The 12,786-nt window shown below is 56.9% G+C and overlaps 1 protein-coding gene across 13 annotated transcripts in view; it reads right to left on the bottom strand.

Annotated features, from left to right (window-relative positions):
• Positions 1-12,103, bottom strand: part of LRP5 (LDL receptor related protein 5) — a 109,153-nt gene extending 97,050 nt beyond the window's left edge. For 6 of the 13 annotated variants that reach the window (XR_007478614.1, XR_007478611.1, XR_007478616.1 and 3 more), the window contains exon 1: positions 11,867-12,102. Coding sequence is in view for 8 of the 13 variants with exons in the window: in XM_049712966.1 (XP_049568923.1) it covers positions 11,867-11,948 (82 nt within the window). In the remaining 5 variants the exon portion in view is untranslated. Of the gene's footprint in view, positions 1-11,866 lie in introns of all 13 variants that reach the window. The other 7 variants (XR_007478613.1, XM_033402437.2, XM_033402438.2 and 4 more) reach the window with 3 other exon arrangements.
• Positions 12,104-12,786: the final 683 nt, after the last annotated feature.

Here is a 12,786-nt window from a genome sequence, read left to right on the forward strand (position 1 = left end):
CCACGTCCCAGAGAGGGGAGCCACATGGAGTAGGGACCTCAGTTTGAGGGTGAAGAGCCAGCACCTGGGCTGCCTCGTCCGCCTTCAGCGGGGAAGGTGACGGGGTAGGAAGCGGGGGCGGGCAGGCCAGCGATGCTGGGGGGCTGGGAGGGGGGGGATGCTGGTCAGCCAATGAGAGAGGAGACCCCGAGGGTCGGTCAGGCTGGCTCAGGCAAGAAGGAAGCAGGGTCTCCGACAACATCCTCTGAGGAGGGAGAGGAAGGGGTTGAGCTCCTGGCCGCACCCTCCTGGCCACGCCTCTAACAGAGCACAGGTTCCAGGAGAGATGCTGCCCTCAGATACCTCTACCTGCGACCGCAGCCCCAGGGTTCCCGGCACCCACCCCACCAGGCTTCCAGCTCCAAAATAAATGCCGGATTGACCTCGGCAAGGAAGCGAGTCCAGGACTGGAGCCATCAGGCCACTCGGGGCAATGAACGCAACTCAACACTCACCTTCTCATCAGAGATGGACTGAGTGGGCCGAGCTGAGACGGTTCCCACCCAGCCACCTTTCAGCTGGAGTTGAACCTGATTCCAGAATCCCCTGAGGGCCCTCGCCCCAGAGAATAACAATTATGATTGCCGTAGTAACCCTAATAGCTAGTAACTACTGAGGGCCCACAGGCGCTGGCCTCACCTCTTTGCATCCTCAGGTGTGTCTATGTGGTGGCATTACGATTACCCCCACACACCCCCCAACAGGTGGGGAAACTGAGGCCAGAGGGGTCGCTCACTCGTTCGAGGCTGCAGAGCTGGGAGCGAGCCAGCAATGTGAACCGAGCCAGAACAGGTGGGAGGGGCCTGCTGTGCCCTGGGATTCCAGGCTGGGGAGGCTGGGCGGGCAGCCCCCAGGGCCCCCAGGCTCGCGGCTGGGATTCCTCCAGCAGCTCCCTCAGCTGTTCACAGCAAACCGAAGGTGGGGGGGGAACGACAGGGAAGCAGGCCGGGAGCTCAGTGTGTCCTCTGTCCAGGGGTGCCTGAGACAGCGGGTCTGCTCGGATGCCAGCACTGGACACAGCTGCTGGAGGGGACAACACATCACGCCACATGTGCCACGGTGGGGTGACCTTCCCGAGTGTCCACTAGGGACCAAGCTGGCCTTAGGTGCTACGGGTAGGCAGGGGCAGACGAGGCCCACCTGTCCTCTTCACATCTACAAAGAGTGGGCAGGGCACACTTGAACCAAATGTGTCCCTTGGTGTCCCTCACAGATCAGAACGCGTTCCTAACTGGGCACCCCCCCATCTGCGTCACCACCCTGCTCTGCTGACACCAGCTAGGGAAGTCCGGAAAAACCCTAACCATGTCCAGTTCCCCACTGAAAATACAACATCCCCTGAGATCCCAGCCATCCAGATTCCTTAAACCTTACTGCAGTGAGATCAGACTAGTGATTACACCCCCAGAGTTTCTGGAGAACTCTCTCTTCACAGGTCCAAAGTCCCTAACACGACCCTCTAGGCATCCAGGGCTGGGGGGCGGTGTGGGGGGTAGGGTTCCACCTTCAGCCACCTTCCATCCTGGCAGGGCGGGGCACTGGGTACCTAGACAAGAAGCTCCAGAAAGGCCGGTGATGTTAAGACACAGGAGGCCGGGGGAGAAAGGCTCGCCTGGCAGGTGCTCTGAGTGCATCTTCTGGGATCCTCGTGGGTGGAGCAGAGCAAGGGGGCTGCCTGAAGCCCGGTGCCCACCTTGCAGCCCGACCTTCCTGGATCCTGGAGCAGATCCCGCTTCATCCTCCAAATCAGTTATTCCCAGTCCGGGCCCACAGCCCAAGGGGCCACGCGGTGTGCTGGCCCCAAGAGGCACTTTCACGGCTGAAAAGCCAAATGGAAACTCCCCGGCGAGAGGTTGATGGAAACCTTGCAAGCCCCAGCAGCCCGGCTTGGTGATCGTGAGTGTCTGGGATCAATAAGGAGAAAAGGTTACTACTTCACAAATGTACTTTCCTTGGAAGGATAAACTCCTTCAAAATAAAGGGGAAAGTTTTAAAAAGCTAGACCTGGTAGCCAAAAGGATGGAAACTGCTCTTCGGCTCTGGGCAATCCTCTGTACATCTTGAACCGTTCACTGCTCCAGTGCCTTCTGAAAGGAGGTGCGGGGCGGGCTGCCTCGAGGGCAGATCACCGCCTGCACCATGGTGACCAGGACCCTGCTCTCCGGGCGGGGGCACACGCACGGGTCCCCTGGACCGCCCCCAGCCCCGCCCCGGCAGAGCTAGACAGCCAGCATCTCAGCCCTGTGAGCTGACACCCCACTCGGAGAGAACTCTGCCAACACTGACGACGCCGTGAAAGCCGGCACAGACCACCCCCCGGCGGCACCCAGAGCAAGCGGTCAGCAGTTTGTGGGTTCTGGGCAGCCTACGAGCTGCAGCAGGGAGCCAGGCAAGGACCCAGGCTGCGGTGGGCACGACCGGTGTAAGAGCCTCTTGAAAGGGAGGGCAGCAGTGGGAGGCCCACGGCGGCCGGGCTCGGGAGCCGCCCACCCACAATACAGCACGGGCCCCGGGAGTCAACCAGGGCTCAGTAAACTCATGCAGAGACCCGGGCAGTGACAACGCGACTGCAACAAGCTTCAGATGCTCAAGGGCGCGACCCTGAAGGGGCAACGTTCTCGTAAAAATAAATTTTTTTTTTTTGGATGCGCTGCGCGGCTTGCAGGATCTTAGTTCCCCGACCAGGGATCGAAACCGTGCCCCCTGCAGTGGAAGCACAGAGTCTTAACCGCTGGACCGGCAGGGAAGTCCCAGGGCAATGCCCTCTTAATGCTTAAACTCCTGAAAGTTCATCAACAATATCATCACTTAGCTACCTACTCTGTAGTTGTAACTCAAAAGCACAGAAACCTTTTTTAGCATAAAAATTCTTGTACCACTATTTCTACGTGTTTTGCGTGACTGAAAATGTTCTCCAGTTTTTTGAAAGATGATAAAAATGACGGGTGAAGGATGCAGGCGCCAGGCCCCACTGTCACGTCTCAGTCCGGGCTGCAGAAGGTGGGGAGGTGTCACGTGGACACAGGACATCGCAGTCCAGTGCGTTTAGGATGCACTGGGTTTCCTGAAGGAGAATAAAGGCCAGCTTTATTTGCTGCAGGCCATCTTAGAATCCAGACCTCAGAAATATGGGCTCTAGAGGGGGGAGGGGGGGTCCCACACTTGGCCCCAGAAGCCTTTTGTCATGTAGCAGGACAGCTGTTTCACAATCTGGGAAACAAAGCCAGGCTGGAGTTTGGGATGCAGGCGGGAGCTTGCAACGCTGTAGATTCAGGGGCCGGAGGAAGTAAGGATGGGAACTATCCGCTCCCTGGACAGACAAGGCCTCGGGAATCCTCAGGGCAGCTACGCTGAGCGTCCACTACACACCAAACACCAGGCCAGAGGCAGAAGGACGAAGATGAAGACTATCTGTCCCCCAGGCCCTCTCAGGCTGGGTAGACCATGAAAAGTTCTGGACTCCAAGGAGATGGATCTGCCTGGAAAAGTGCTCACCCCGGACAGCAGAGGCACATCCTCAGTGGCAGCATGGAATACTGGGCCAAAAAGTTCCAACTCTGGACACCACGAAACCAGTGTAGTGTTTCTTAGAAAGGGAAGGATATGATGAAACTAGTTTGAGAAAAATTAATCTGGCCAGAGTGAAAGATAAACGGGCAAGGGGAAGGTTCTAGAAAGCAGAGACCAACTAGAAGTTGATGTAATCCTCCACCTGGAATCTAGTCCTCCATGGGGTACTGTGGAGGCCCCAGGGGGAAGCCTCAGAGCCAGGGGGTCTGGGTGTGGGAGGGAACGGAGACAGGCCTGAATCTGGACAGCAGAGGACGGACGGTCATCAAAGTGCTCCCCGCTTCCGGCCTGAGTAAAGAGGAATCCAGCGGGGCTAAGACGGACGCCTGCCGCACCCCGGTTCCCCGCATTCAGTCTCCTTCGGGGAACCAAGCTCACTCTGGGGAAAGTTCAGAGAAACGGCTTCCCCCACAAAGGCCAGCTGGAGAACACACCTTGACCTACAACCGGCTTGCGGGGAGGACATCCCCTCAGCTCCCATCGTGGACAACGCCTGCTCCTTCCAGGGCGGAGTCCCAGGTGGCAGCTGTCCGCGCACGGCAAGTCTGGAAAGCACCCAGGCCCCCGGGGCTCAAGTGTCCGGGCCGGGGCCATGCACTCAGGTGACCTTTAATGCCCACTGAGCAATTTCCTGAGAGTTTTGGGGACCTACCTAGGCAGGTACCGCCTCCCCATCTGGGTTAATACAGGGTACAGCCCAGGGAAGAAATTATTAAAGTTGCTCACACTTTGCTCTGGAATGAACGAGGGGAGGGGAGCCATCATTCACGCAGTAATTATATTTGCCTCTGGGCAAGCGCTGGGATTAGCTGCACTAGAGCCTGTTTCCTGAGCAGACGCTGGCGTGAGCCAGGGAGCAGGCGCGTCCCAGGCAATCCAGCGTACACACCGCCTCTGAAGCACACGCCACATGCCAGGAGGCACCCAAAATGCGAAGGCCAGCTCCGCGGCAGCCACAGGTGGATTTCCTTCACGGAGACCAGCCTGCCTGGTCAGAGGCCACTTCTGAAGTCCAGCCCTCCGACACCTGTTGAATGTCACCGTTTACTGTCCCCGGATCAAAGGACAGAACCTCACAGGCTGACTCTGAAGTTTATCCCCAAAGAATAAATGCACAAGAAGAGTCAACACAGTTTTTCGAGAAGAGCGACGAAGGGGTAATTGCACAGTCGACCTCAAAATATACTATGATGCTATGGAAATTAACACAGCAGCAGGCTGGTACAGAAAGACAGCCACAGGTCAAGAGAGCAGGACAGAAGGTTCCAGAATAAGGAGCCAAGCACCTGCAGACACTGCAAGTTAAAGAGTGGCATTTTAAATGAATGAGGACGGGACAGGCCATGCCATCAACTCCCTATCCACTTACAGGGGGGACAGTTCAGATCCCTACCTCATACCATATTCCTCCTCCCAACCGAAAAAACAGAATAATGTCTGAATATAAAACAACAAAATAATAACAGTCTTGGAAGAAAATAAAGGAAGATGTATTTATAGTCTCGGGGTAGAGAAACAAGGCATGGAACCCAGAACCCATAAGAGAAAAGACTTGAGTTTTGTTACATGAAACTTTCTAATGTCTTCGTCATAATAAACCACCAGAAACAAGGATGAAGGACTAGCTACAGATCAGAAGAAAAATCTGGAACAAATATAATAAAGAATGAATGTCCACACCAAATAAAAAGTTCCTACAAATCAATAAGAAAAGGATAAGCAACTCAACAGGAAAATGGGCCAAGGATAAGAGTAGGCAATTTGCACATAAGCCAGTAATGAAGGGAAGTGCAAACCAAAATGTGTTATAATTTTTAACCAAATTGATTTTTAAAAATAGAATCTGGTGATTCCCAGCACCGAAAGGAGAAGGAAAAGTATGTACCCTCAGAGATGCCTGGTAGGGTATAAATTGTTGCAGCCTTTTTGGAGGAATTTGTCAGTATCTTTAAAATTGTATAAATGGGACTTCCCTGGTGGCGCAGTGGTTAAGAATCCGTCTGCCAACGCAGAGGACATGGGTTTGAGCCATGGTCCAGGAAGATCCCACATGCCGCAGAGCAACTAAGCCCGTGAGCCACAACTACTGAGCCCACATGCCACAACTACTGAAGCCCATGCGCCTAGAGCCCGTGCTCCGCAACAAGAGAAGCCACCGCAATGAGAAGCCCACGCACCACAACGAAGAGTAGGCCCCGATCGCCGCAACTAGAGAAAGCCCACACACAGCAACGAAGACCCAACACAGCCAAAAAACAAACAAATAAATAAAAGAACACATGATCTTAACTCATTTAAAAAAATATTGTATAAATGAACATACTCTTTGACAAGGAAGGTATCCTACAAAAATGCTTGTATGCACGTGCACAGATGCATATGCAACGTTATTCACTGTGTCACGCCCTGTAATAGCAATTAAAGCCTGGAAAAACTTAAGTGCTCCGCAACCGGGTAAAAGCCATGAAATACGGTGTGCCCGTCCTACAAAATACTACTTAGCTTTTAAAAATACGAGTACACGTTCAAAACAAAAATAACACGCTAAACTACGTGCTGAAGGTGTGGTCATCTCTGACCAGGACACTGGTCTTCCCAGAAAGAGGTACCACGCAGTTAAGGGTCTAAGCTGTTTATAGGTATTCATGTAGGTCTTGCATTTTAAAATACACATATTTGTAAAAGAAAGTGGCCAACAAGCACGTGTGAAGATGCTCAACATCATAAGCCACCAGGAAACTGCAAGTCAAAACCACAGTGCGGCACCACTTCACACCTGCTAGGCTGGTGAGGACCGAACAGAGGGAAGATAACCAGCGCTGGCCAGGATGGGGAGAACCTGGAACCCTTGTGTGTTGCTGACGGGGATGTAAAATGGTGCAGCTGCTATGGAAGACAGTTTCACGTTCCTCAAAAATTAAGCACAGAATGGCCGTGTGATCCAGCAATTTCACTTTTCTGGGTATATCCCCCGAAAGTGAAAGCAGGGACTCATACAGATGCCTGCACACCCGTGTTCACGGTGGCATTTCACAATAGCCAAAGGTGGAAACAACCCACGTGTTCAGCAACAGGTGAATGGATAAACAAAGTATTAAAATAAGCCACACACGAAAGGATAAACATCATGTGAGTCCACAAATATGAGATACCTAGAAAAGGCAAATTCACAGACACAGAAGAGAAGAACAGAGGTTACCAGCGGCTGGGGGTAGAGTGAGAACTGGGGAGTGACTGCTTAATGGATACGGTTTCTGTTTGGGGTGCTAAAAATTTTGTTTGGAAACAGATGGTGGTGACAGTCACACAACATTGTGACTGTACTTAATGCCGCTCTTAAATTGTATACTTAAGGGTGGGAAAAAGCAGGCCGGGATGGCAGAGCTGGGGCCTGCCACAGCCTCAGGAGGCCACACTCCAGACCTGAGAGTGCAGGGTCCCAGAGGGGTAAGGGTGGAGCCGGCTGGGCCTTCGGGGAAGCCACACGGCCCAGGCCCAGCAGAGAAAGGGCAGTGGGGCCCGGGGGTGGGCAGATGAGGCACCTCCTGGCTTCAGTTTAACCACTAGAAAAACTACATGCAGGCAAACTGAAAGCACTGAAAAAAATCTACATTGAATCAAATACCAACCAAGAAAATAAGAAAATACCCAGCAAGTACAGTATCTCCCAGCCCTGCAAAAGGGCTCACAGGCGATGTCACCAGGACAACTTCCCAAGGTCCTGGGCAAAAGAGATCCTGAGTCAGGGGGACAGAGGACAGCGGACATGTGACCCTGGGCACAGATACGATCAGACCCTGAGGTTCCAGCCCCAGGCAGCTGCCACCACTGCTGGAGCCTGAGGTCAACACGCCCACAACACCCCTCCCCTCTCCCAGTCCCCCACTGGAAGATGGTGTCTGGGACTCTGACCCTCGGACTCTTTTAAAAGGAAACGGCCGCCTAGGGCAGGACTCCCCCTGCCACCACGTCCTTCCCATGATGGCCCGCCTCAGCTTCCTCCTCACTGAACCCCAGCCAGCACCCTGCAAGGTACACGCCATCGTCCCCATTTTGTGGATGAGGAAACTGAGGCCAAGAGTTAGCAGACCACCACTTCCTGAGCTGAAGAGAAAGCAGAGAGCAGCCCGCAGCGGCGGGTGGGCCCAGGGGGCCGGCTCTTTGTGCCTCTGCCGCCCACAGCTGTCAGCAGCGCTTGGAACCACTCTGTCACCAGGATGCCTGCAGAGCAGAGAGGTCACTGCTTCCTGCACAAATGTGTCCCAGGCCCAGCAGGGGAAGGGGCTGCATGTGGCCCCCTGCTTCCGTCAGAGGCTCCCCATTCTGAGAGCGTGGTAAGTGACCAGCCCAGAGGCCTCCGAAACCGCAGATGTCCAGTTCCTCCCAGGGCTTCTGTAATTATGAACATGGCATTAAGTCCACCTCCCAGCGCCCCTCCCCTGCCAGAGGCCAGCCCTGGGCCCTTAGCTTGTCCCCTGGCCCGGCTCTCCCAGCTCTGAAGCTAATTTGCTCACGTCCCCGGCCCAGCTTTAAACAGCCTCCACTGTCCAAACCCCGCAAGGACAACCGGCTCCCATCCCGTGCCCACTGGGAGAAGTACTCAAGCAAGGTCAACCCATCAGCAGGTGGACGGATGAGCAAATGTGCTCTCTCCACGTGACGGAAGGCTGTTCAGCCGTGAAAGGAGCGGAGCAGTGACAAGTGCTACAGCGTGGACGCACCTCGAAAGCATCCCGCTCAATAAGCCAGACGCAGAAGGCAGCACAGCCTATGATTCCCTGGACACAGCCTATGACTCCCTGTACACAGCCTATGACTCCCTGTACACAGCCTATGATTCCCTGTACACGAAGCGTCCGGAACACGCAAGTCCACAGAGACCCCGATTCGTGGGATCGGCGGATGGGAAGTCGTTGAAGTTATGGTTGAATGGGTACAGGGTTTTACTCTGGGGTGATGGAAATGTTTTTATCTTGACAGAAGGGGAACTTTCACAGCGTTGTGAACGTACTCCATGCCACTGAATGGTATACTTTAAAATGGTTAATTTTATGTTACGTGATTTTCACCTCAATTTAAAAAAAAAAAAATCAATTCAACACGTTTCCCCTGCGTTTCCTATCCCCCTCCTCCAACTAAAGTCTCCGGAAGCTTCCATCGCTCTCTGGACCATGTCCAGACTCTGCAGCGCGATCCGGCCTCTTTCAGCAGAGACCCGCCAGTTCTCGAGGACAGGGCTCTGGGACTGAGCCCACCTCTCCCAGAGCTGCACAGTCAGCTTCTGTTTGCCTTTCCGTCAACCGGACACCCCGACAGCAAAGGCCCGGGCCTCCTCTGCCATTCCGTCCCATTCTCTCCCCAGGGCTGCACCAGGCACCAAGAGTAGCAGCAACAATAATAAGACCTGATACAGGCACGCGTCAACTCACTGAACTATTGGGAGGAAGCATTGTTATACCCATTTTACAGAAGAGAAAACTAGGGTACACAAAGGTGGAGTCAGCTGCCCAAGCTCCCCCGACAAGCAAGGCTCTGCCCACACTGTTAACCACCACAAGAACCCTCACCCAGTGCTGCAGCGATAAACAAGTCAGACAGCGGGCTAGAGGTCCAAGGTCCCACACAGTAGAAAAATCCGGACTGTGTGATAATAGCTTCTAGACCTTCCAGGCAGAAAGATCAAGGACCCCATTACACAACAGGCACTGCAGCTCTGCCACCACCGGTTCCTCACCCGGGCCAGGAATGGTGCTAAGGGTTTCCCAGGCAGCATTTAACGTTCCGGACCATGTTGGCTGGGGGGTGGGGGGACCAGGTGAGGACACAGAATACAAAGAAGCTACGTAAGGTGTCCAAAGTCAAACAGGTACTGAGCCTCTCGACCCAAGTGGTCTGACCCCAAAGCCCCCGCCCTCGGCCCTGGCAAGCCCAAGCTGTGGGGCAGGAAGGCACGCTGAGTCCTCACCTAACTGCACACACCCCCATCCCGTGTGCAAATTCTGCTAAATGCCTGAGCGGTGACACAGTGCAGCTGAAATTAAACGGGTTCCAAATACGACGGGATCTCCACAGCAAATGCTGGATCATGTGGGTACACTGGGTAAATTCTTGGAACTGAACGGGAGGGTTCAAGGCACGTGGGCCCTGCTTTGGGAAGCAGAGGGTCCTTTAGGGGAACTCTCAGCGGACTCTCCGCAGCAATTAGTTAACTCAGTACCCACCTGCCGGGCCCTCCCCGTGGGCCAGGCAGTAAGCATCTGCAGTAACCACCCAGGGGGCAGTCCTGGAGCAAGTTCTGTGCAGCTAAAAGGGAGAGGCCTGAGCCGTGGGGCTGGGGCAGGCCATTCCCAGCACCGGGACCACTAGAACAAAGGCATTTCCGTGGGCTCACCGCTTCAAATGGCAACAGGAAGCAATCAGGAAAAATAATTAGCTACCAACTTACTGGCTCCACTCCGGACTGTGGCATAAATCTAACACAGAGATCAGGGACATGACATGTCAAGAACAGTCAAAAGAGTTCTGCAGCAAGATCCCTCCTTTTCGTCCCATTTCAGGACCAGATTTCCACATCAGCCGGTGCTCTAAAAACCTCGCGTCGACATGCTTTCTAAAGTTAAAATAATCGAGTCTGTTTCTGCCTCCTGCACAACTGAACTCCACAGATGTGATTCCTTCTCCTTGGGGGCTCGAACCGCAGGACAGGCACTGGAGCCCAGCAACATCACCCCAAAGGTCCAGGAAATCCAAGACTGCAACACAGTGAACAGCAACGCAGCCGGCTGAGAAACCCCACCTTTAAAACAAACATCTTCCCAAAAAAAACCCTTTTGCCTCCGTGATCCAGGCATTTCCGGAAAGAGAAGGAGCAGGGTTGGCCTGAACTACCCAGATACTGTCATTGTTTTGTCGTCACCTTGTTTTGCTCGTATCAGACAGGGCCAAGAATGTAAACACGCTCCCGAGACACAGGCAAATTTGGGGTGAAACCGTCAAGAGTCTCCGGGCTTGGGCTGGGAGGGGAGAGGACTTGAGGAAACTACCCCCTCTCCGCTCCCCAAACCTCAATGGAGGGGCCGCAGCGCTGGGAATGTGACCACAGAGCCAGGCCAGGACACCTCCCTGCAGTGTCCACACTGGAAATATTCAGGGAGACAGCTGTTTGCCTTAAAGAGGCCCAGACAAAGGGACCGGAGCCGCCCCCCACCCACCCGCAACCGCCCGCAGCAGAACAGCAGCCTGGAGAGCACAGGACTCGCACTCCCGTGTCCACTTGGCCAGCCACACTCCAGAAAAACAAAACACTCACGTCGGAAGAGAATGATTTAGGTAGCGAGAGGCTTGCTTCAAAAACCACATGGCAATCTCCAAATTAAAAGAACATGTGTAGCTTTTCACAAGGCGCTTCGTTTCCTGAGTCCTCCTGACCTCAACTCCACCCCTTGGGACACACCAAAAGTTGGAGAGAAAGGTCTCCAGTCCCCGATCTCCCAAAGGTTGGGTGTCCAGCTGAGGCCCCACGCCGCGCGCTGGGACCACGTCACCCCGAGGCGGCCCCACGCAGCCGGCGCCCGGGGTGGACACCGGCCGGGTGTCACTGTTTGGGGCCCCAGCGGCCAGACGGGTCGTCCGGGCACCTGGCAGGTGTCAGTCCGTTTGGAAACCGACAGCAACTCAGGTGAAAGGGGTAGCGCCACAGGCCAGGCCGCCCGGCGCCCGGTTCAGAACTTTCTCTGCAATTTAAATCAGTTCCCGGAGCTCGCAGGCCGGCCGCGCGGCCATCGGAAACAGGGTCGGGAAGGAGTTCCCGACACAGGGCGGCAAGGCCTGCCTCCGGGACGAAAGTCCCCGCTCCGTGCGTGCCCGCGGGCCGGGGTCCCCCCCGGTCCCCGCACGGCCTCGGCCGGCGGGCTTCGGGCGGGCGCACTTCCGAGCGCGCCCCGGGGGCCGGGCAGGTGAGGACCCGCCCGCGCCGCACCTGGCGGGGTCGACGCCGCCCGCGCGCCCTCCTCGCCGGCCAGGGACGCGGGACTGGACCCGGCTTCCCCGGGAGGGGCTCGGGCGGGCTAGACAAAGGGCCCGCGCGCAGCCCCCGGGCAGCGGGCGCGGCAGGGGGGCGGCGGGGACCCGCGGCGCGCGCCCCAACTCGCCCCCAACTTCCAAAGTCGCTTCCGAGGCGGCGCCGCGCACTTGGCCGCGGGGCGGCCGAGCCGCCCGGGCGGCCGGGCCATTGTCCCTCCGGCCCGCGCCCACCTACCCGCGGCGGGGGCCAGGCTGCAGCAGAGCGCGAGCAGCAGCAGCAGCGGCGGCGGCCGAGGCCGGGGCGGCGCCGCCTCCATGTTGTCCGGAACCGGACGGGCCCGCGCCGCGCTCACTCGGGCTCCATGGCGCGGCGGCCGCGGCTCCTCGCGCGGCTCCGGGCGCCTGCCGCCTCCCCCCTCGGGCGCCGCGGACCAGGACGACGGGGGAGGAGGCAGGAGGCGCGGGAGCGGAAGCCGCTCCGCGTCTCCGCCCCCCGCCGCCGCCGCCGCCGCCGCCCTCCCGCGCCCCACGCGCCGGCCGCGCCCTCCAGCGGGCGCCCCCCGGAGCCGGCCCGCGGCGAGGCGGCCGCCGCACGAGGTCCCCGCGGCTCTGCCTGGGGCCCCGGCCCCCTGGGGCCGGCCGCCGGGGCTCCGCGGGGGCGCGGGGTCGGGCGCCGGGTTTGCACCCCGCGGGGCCCGGGGGCCGATCAAGTCCCGGAAGCAGGTGTGTTACCTGTAGAGCTGCCGGGACCGGGCTTGACCGTTGGGGAAACTAAGGCACGGGGGCGGAGCGTGCGAAGGGGGTTGCCCGAGAGCACACAGTGAGGCAGTTTCTGGGCTGGAAGCCAGGGGCCCCGAGCCAGGTGCGTGCGCTTTTCCGCGACCGCAGCCACCCCGGCCGGGGTCCAGTCGGGGGCGGCCCTGCGACACCTGTTCACACTGGGGAGGGCGACCGCGAGTCGGTGCAGGGCAGGGACAGAGGCGGGTGATGGAGTCAGGTGGGGGCTGCACGGGCTGGGAAGTGGGGTGGGACGGGGTGGGGGGGTGAGGTTTTATTTTTAAACTAAATGTGTACCCTAGACGTTAATTATGGTACTCGAAGGCCGAGCGGTAGACACGTTGTTCTTCCAAATATGCTTGTAGGCGGCCTCTAGGA

The sequence above is a fragment of the Orcinus orca genome, chromosome 8, assembly GCF_937001465.1.
Source record: "Orcinus orca chromosome 8, mOrcOrc1.1, whole genome shotgun sequence".
Lineage (NCBI taxonomy): Eukaryota > Metazoa > Chordata > Mammalia > Artiodactyla > Delphinidae > Orcinus > Orcinus orca.